This window comes from Clupea harengus, chromosome 8 (assembly GCF_900700415.2).
Source record: "Clupea harengus chromosome 8, Ch_v2.0.2, whole genome shotgun sequence".
Taxonomy (NCBI): domain Eukaryota; kingdom Metazoa; phylum Chordata; class Actinopteri; order Clupeiformes; family Clupeidae; genus Clupea; species Clupea harengus.
Genome location: NC_045159.1, coordinates 10,997,575 through 11,005,074, shown reverse-complemented (window position 1 = coordinate 11,005,074; position 7,500 = coordinate 10,997,575). Strand labels below are relative to the sequence as shown.

Here is a 7,500-nt window from a genome sequence, read left to right as displayed (position 1 = left end):
GTGTGTGTGTGTGTGTGTGTGTGTGTGTGTTTGTGTGTGGGTGTGTGTGTGTGTGTGTGTTTGTGTGTGTGTGTGTGTGTGTGTGTGTGTGTGTGTCTGTGTGTGTGTATGTAATGTATGCAGTCTTCCTTGAACACCTCTGTCAAGCTCTGCAACGAGCATGTTACAATATGATCTATGAAGTGTTGTAAGACATGGACGTCACCATGTTTAAACTGTGAAAAGACAGAGCTCGTCCACACATTCACACATTCACCTCTGCCTCAACTCTCAGAATTAGAAGAAAAGGTCATGGAAAGTAATTAAAAAAAAAAGACAGAGGAATAAAACAACAACCCAGCACCACACATCCTACGCAGTTCAAACCCTGCGACTGAAAAACTCATGCTTGCAAAGTACCCACTCGATAGAAACCAACTCCTTTTAAAACCATTATAGAACAGATGAGACAGCCTTGTGCCAGAAAAGCCTCTGGCAAAGAGGGAGAGCACAGACAAATGGCTGTATGCTACATTTAGCGTGAACTGTGTGTGTTTCCTTTTAAACAAACAGAACATTTTTAACACACATACACACAGACACACATCACACGTTCTGCCCCAGAATGAATGAAAAACAGCTTGTGCTGTGCGCAGTTTAACACAGTCGTGAGGGGCACACTATGGTGCAATTACACACATTCACACAGTCTGATTTTTCTGTGTTTTGCATTAAAGCGCACGCACGCACACGCACACACACACACACACACACACACACACACACACACACACACACACACATATATAACTGTGCACACTCTCAAAGACACACACAGTTACTCACTCACACACACACAATTATGTACGCACAAATGCACATACAATACATAAATTAGTTCATTATTTCCAAGGACAGTTTGTGAGACTGTGGTTATTTTGAGAGGGGAAATATAGGAGGTATTTCCCATGGGTGAGCAATATAGCATGTCCCTCTTATCAAGTCTCCTCTACAGAAACACACAGAGTGAATCACGTGAGGAAAGTCGTAGCAAAGCCACATCAAATTCCTAATAGAGCTTTCCAGATCAACCAGTGACTAACAAAAAACGATTGTCTCAGAGCTCGCCATGTGATAAATTATCTCTTGTTAATGTAGAGGCTTTTTTCGAAATGCAATGACTACAGGATTCATCCTTGACCAATCACATAGCTGACTGCAACTCTCATTAAATCTGAAACTGAGAACTTTAAATCATCCCAAAAAAATCCAACAGATGCTCAGTCTAGTAGTAGTCATCAGGGTGTCTGACATCTTTTCCACTAAATGGCTTGTGGTAGCTGAACTTTCCAAGAAAATAATCATATCTGGGGTGTTCTCAGTCCAGCAACCCAGCATTTCTGTTGCACTTGGCAATTTCAGAAAAGCGATCCAATCCATAGCAATACTAATTCACTTCTGTTGAGCAGCTGAAGAGGCAGAAGCTCTTGCTGGGACTGTGCTGTACTCTACATACACTGCAAGAAATATTTCACCTTCAAAATATCTCCACACAAGACCCATCACATTCCCCTTTTTAGAATCCTGTCAGACAAGGACAGTTGAGGTTATATAGGGGTTGTGGCATTTGCTTTGCTCAGTGTCTGTGTGTCCTCTGCTGGCTTCCTCTGGACCATCTGGTCCAGTGGGCCTCTTTTTCTCCAGTCTTCCTGTGACCATGGTCTGAGAACCAGCAAGAGAGATGTGAGCTTAAGCCTCTTCCGGGTGAGGAGAGCATGTGCAGGACTCCCACTTCAGCGTTTATGGCACACAGTCATTAAGAGACGTGCCGCGGCGTGCCGTTTACCGTCGATGCGGCTTGCCCAGGAAGAGTGATGCCGTATCGAGCGATGAGAGGAAATAAACCGCTCCCTTAATGTGTCTGCCTCCGTTCCATTAATGACGCCCTAATTCAATGATAAAAGTTTCTTGGGAAGACCAATTATAGCAGCACAGTGACTAAGGGAAATATGGTAGGGCTGAGGAGTGTGCAAATCTACGAGCCCCTGGACACTCTAAGGTGCCTCACTTCTTATCAGATTAGCTGGGGGGTTCAGTGAAGCTACGCTGACCCTAACAAGTTGCTGTCTGTTGGGATGTTAGGTGATGTAGTCTTCCATAGCCAGTCCTACTCAGACTGTGAACTGCTGTTGTGTAAATAGTACATCTCGCCCCACAAGATTTGGGGATGAGCTCCCACTACATGCACTGTTTGGTGTAGCCAGTAAGAGTTACTCTTATAACTAAGAGATGTGACATTTTGCCCCATAAGTAGACCATTCATTATGGTGTTCAAATTTCCTTGTATACTCAGATGGAACAGAGAAGATCCACACCCTAATTTGTCTATTGGGTTATCTGGAACTATGCATGTTTTCAAGGGATATGTAGGGATACGTTCCAACTAGATTTGTTCTCTTTGAGCTGAAGACGTTTTAGGTTTCCCAGCATAGCAGATCCATTAGGTTAGACACCTGAAAATAATCCCTTTGAGGGGAGACAAGCATTGCTTTGAGGAGAAGTTATGCAAGTCCGGCAAAATTGGAAGGAGCCCATTTACTCAAATGTCCCTCTTATCTACAGGACCGATAAGAAGGTTATGAACACAAACCAAGAAAGATACACATGGAGAAAGTCAAACACACACACACACACACACACACACACACAAACAAACCCACACCAACACACAAAATTGACCAATGTCTGCGTTATACACAGTAATAACATACCTAAAATGATAACACTGAAATACACAAACCAGGTCACCAGAGTTCAATGTGCTTTGGAATTCTGGTTAATTCTGATCATCCAAAGAACTCTCACAAAGAGGTGAAAGTCTCTCTCTCTCTCTCTCTCTCTCTCTCTCTCTCTCTCTCTCTCTCTCTGTGAGTGCTTGTGTTTCCTTATACCTGCCTGTCTAAAGCCTTACACTCCAGCTGGCTTATTGCCCAGGTGCACCTCACGGCACCCTTTGGCTGTTGATAACCCGTATCAAAGTGACAATACTGATATGCAGGTCCACCCTCTCACCTGTTCAAACTAACACCAGTGATTAAAGTGAGCTCATTAGTTTACACCATGACTCAAGGCCATGACTCAGCTCATCTACCTGTCCTATTGTTGACACAAAGTGCTTCACACAGACACATATACTTGCTGTCATCTCGCTCACTCCCTCTGTCACACACACACACACACACACACACACACACAGGCAAGCCCATATCAGTTTCTTTATCTGCTGTAATCTGTAATGGGAGTATCTCTAGTTCTTAATTGCCCTGGCGTGACTTCACAGGAGGGTCAAAGTGATGCCACAAGTGGCTCATCAGGTACACACCTGGGACCTTTACAGCAGGAGTTATGAGTCAGCCAAACGCGTATTACTTAGAATGCTGATACTTTTTGCAGATGCTTTGCAGAGACTTCCACACAAAATCACACTGTACACTTACATAAACACACACACACACACACATTAACACAGAGGAGCATGAAAGCACGCAAGCTCACACAGTTCTGAGAGTTTGCAAACGTTGTCCCTAAGTAATTCTGTCATTTAACGACCACTGTTTAAACTGTCCTATTTCCATACAACCTCAGGCACGACAGTCAAGCGCAATAAATGTTTCCATGTGCAACTCCATGCAGGCCACACCGCTTCCGTCATGTTGAGATTTTCATTTAAAAAAAAACATTTGGGACACTTCACTTTGTGATTAAGGGTTCTAACATAATTCAGCCTGTACGCTTAGCGGCCCTGGAGTTAGCTCACGTTACAAACACTACTCTTTTTAAATCCCTCGGCTTTGTAACAATAATACCGCGAAGAAAACAAACTGTTACGGTTTTTTTTCCTCCTCTTTTTTTAAGAGACTAACTGACACACATCCCACTGCTGGCAGAGATCTACGAATCACTTCGTGATTTCCCGGCTGATGATAATATCTTATCTCATCTCCGCATGTAGCCGCTGTTACATAGCTTGTTAGCAACATTTGCGTGTGTAAACATCCGTCAACGTTTTTGCTTTTTCCCTCGTCGGGGGAGAGAACAGACGTGAAAGTGATAAAGCCACAAGCAGACAGCTATGTGGGACATCTTCACAATCTGGTCATCTCCAAAGCAATCCTTACACGGCTGTAAGGAACTTGCCATTGCATTCTAGTGGTATATTAAAACCTGATATGTTTATGTGAAGATTGTTTATAAAATCTCCACAAAAACATGTAATAAAGTGAGAAAATGCACACTTACCTGTACAAATGTGAAGTAATCCAAGTAAGACATAAATTCCGGCGAAGCGTAAAACCATCGTTCCGGAGACCTTGGCAACGCTTCTGATCGCAGTTTAACTATTTTTAATCGTCAAAAACGTCTCCTCTGAAAACAAATCCAGGGTCCAAATGTCAGATATCTTCGAGGCGAACACTGACAATGTGTCCAACTGTAATTACAGTTTTGAAAAAGTACGAGCGTTTTAGCTAGTTATTCATGTCATGATGGACAATCTAGGCGAGTTAGTTCTTGGAATACAAAAACAATTCAGTAAGTTTTGTTTTCTTCGAAAATCACGAAAGTTTGCGCTGTTCAGATGTAGTCCTTAAGATTTAATTCCAGAGCGAAGTCACGCAGTTTCTTCCCTCTTTCTATGCCCGATGCGAAAGGGCATCTTCCAGCTCTCAGTCTTGATACGTTAGAGAATGTCCCTCTACAGACTGCACGAATCAACCTCGAATTCTCGAGGGAAAAATAATCAACTGTAAATTACTTGGTGTGAAACAAAGTCCTCACAATAACACGCAACAAACTACCATCATTTCAGGAGCGCAATAATTCGCACAGCAGCTGTACTTCAACTCTCTTCAACCTCTTCCATTAGCAGATTAGCAGACGAACGCATGGTTTACCGTGCAATTCCAGACTACTACTTTTAAACCAGTTCTCTGAAAGTCCTACTATTGTTTTCAGCATAAAGTTAACATGGACAGACTTTGGACACTTTTCATAGCCTACCCCGAGCCACTGACGCGAGCACCCAGTGCCTTCACCTCATCCAAGGGGATAATCTATTTGAATACAAGGGCGCTCCATTCAAGCTTTCCAGAATGGTATGCGCCACTCTAGTAGCACCGACAATGGGGCTTTCCACTAGGGCCGTTAACCAGTTGCGAGCTAGACGGCCTCGACACATATTGCAGCCACTGAACGCAGACAGAGGAAATATTGTCTATGTCAAAATAAAACGCACACTTCCTGATGAAATCATGATCACTACATTAATTGAGTTTAAATTACTTTCATTGAAATTGTATTACACAATGTAGCATTACACAGTGTAATTGCAATGTAGCATTACACAGATTTGAGAATTACTGCATACAAATCTGCAATAAAGTAGCGTCATTTAACTTAATTTGAGCCGTGCACAATGTAGGCTGGCCAAAAGGCTCTATAAACACATTCAGTCTGCTAAGCTACTTTCGTGATTTGTGGGAAGAAGGTGCTGCTCCATTTCACGTACGTGAAAAAAAAAAATCTTAAATATAATACTAATATGATCTAAAGTTCATGCAATGGTCTCCTGTGAGGCTTTTTGCGTCTTTTGCTTAAATAGGACTCAGATGATCAACATGGTATCAGTATAACGAACTGTGCCTTGGCAATGGAAGGCTTAGAGGTATGTTTCAGATTATATGTGAAGTGTGTGTGTCACCCCAGTCTGGTACTACCATAATGTGTCAATTAGGATTCACTTCATTGTAAATTAGTTTGTTGTGCTCCTGTTGACGATATTCAACAACTTTATTTTTTCTATAAATTACAGCAAATTAAAAATACGATAGTTTCACCCCCTACCAGTAAAATATTCTACTGCTCACCACACACAATGACTGGTAAACAATCAGATTAAAACGTTTAACCGTGCATTCCACCATATCATCAATTTTCCCCCTTTCGCTGGGAGTAAACTGGGCTCTGACAGGTAGGCTACGAGGTACAACCGCGGGGAACGACACTTGTTAGCTCAAGATCTCCCTCTACTGGTTGATAGCTAAAACACTGTCTCCACCCGTGAGAGCGTTCAGAAAAGAATGCCATTAGTTAACATATCCTTCTCTCCAAGAAGCCAGGATGTAATGACATTGAAAGCACTATACTTTAAAATCCCACTGAAATCCCACTGAAAAATATGTAGCCAATGCACACTTAATGTCAAATAACTAGGATTTGGACATAGGTGTGATGTAAAATACATATCTAAATATTATATAAAATATCTGATCTTTTTATGATTTTCTTAATCTTACAGCCTCTATTACAACATGAATCAAAACCTCTAGAATAAATTGTGCTGACCAGCAGACATTAATGTTCTGACTCACTTAAGTGACCAAAACCTCATTTAATCCAACTTTTACAACCAACAAAAAAACCCCTCTACTGTTCCTTCCCAGCAGCAAGACGCACAGTGTGCCAGTCTCCCTTGGCTCTCCAAAATCCTCCAAACCTGTCTGAGACACGAGCAAAATAAAACAGACTATTTTCGTTCCAGGGCTGCGTTTTCTGTGGACGGCATCTCAGCTGTTCTGCTAAAGTATTTAACTGTAGGGGGAGAGTGTTGTAAAGTGAGTGTTTATGGAGGCCCACAGGCCTGTCACGCAGCGTCCAGCTTTTGTCTGCAGCTAGTCCTGATGTTATACAACATCCCAGCTCAACGGAAATAGAGGCCTACAAGACAGCCGTTCGGTTACTTTCATAATGCCCACAGAAGTAATCTCTTGCTCATGTCTTTTTTCCTTTTTAATTTCATTCTGTTTGTCTTTCAATGCCACTTTTTTCCCCCTCTCTGCTTGGAGCCAAGACTGGCGTCTGTGCTGCCCAGTGCCACCATATGTCAACATTGAATTGAATTTCTCAAACAGAGAGAGGGAGAGAGAGAAAAAGAGAGAGGGGGGGGGGGGGGGGCATTACCCTGCTCCTTACTCCAGACTCCAATCCTTTAATTGCCCAGAGAGAGAGCTACTGGCTGTTCTGCTGAATGCCTTCAGATAGAGTGAAACCAATGCTGGAGCCACACCAGTCCCAGTGCCCACTAGTACAGTGACGCACAGAGACGCTTGTACACAAACTCTAAAATCTGGGAACGTGCAAAGACTCACAAATCTTTCTCTTTTTTCGTAATTACTTTTTTCATTGTTGTTTTTGTTGGTCCTCCCACTGCCTCTGTTTCCTGCGGTGTCCGTTACCAATGAGAAAACATCCCTTCTCAAGGTGGCGGTGAGAACACCGAAACACACAAATCCCAACAGGGACATGGCATAAAAACTGAGGGCTCACAAAACCTGTAGGGACGATGTCTCAGCCCCAAATAATTCACACTTTCTTTCCTCTTTTTCTCTCTCTCTCTCTCTGGAACAGCTCCCCCCCCCCCATGTCACCAATCACCTCCTTCATTTCTTCATGTATTTTTCTGTA

At 42.7% G+C, this 7,500-nt stretch overlaps 1 protein-coding gene across 3 annotated transcripts in view; it reads right to left on the bottom strand.

The window, feature by feature from the left end:
* The window catches only part of LOC105901022 (roundabout homolog 1-like), a 184,035-nt gene that overhangs the window by 130,181 nt on the left and 46,354 nt on the right, over nucleotides 1-7,500 (bottom strand). Inside the window, exon 1 of one of the 3 annotated variants that reach the window (XM_031571827.2) lies at nucleotides 4,279-5,198. The exons of the other annotated variants lie outside the window; for them this stretch is intronic. Within the exon in view, the coding sequence (XP_031427687.1) occupies nucleotides 4,279-4,336 (58 nt within the window). The 5' untranslated portion in view covers nucleotides 4,337-5,198. Of the gene's footprint in view, nucleotides 1-4,278; nucleotides 5,199-7,500 lie in introns of those variants that run through there. 3 annotated transcript variants of the gene reach the window in all.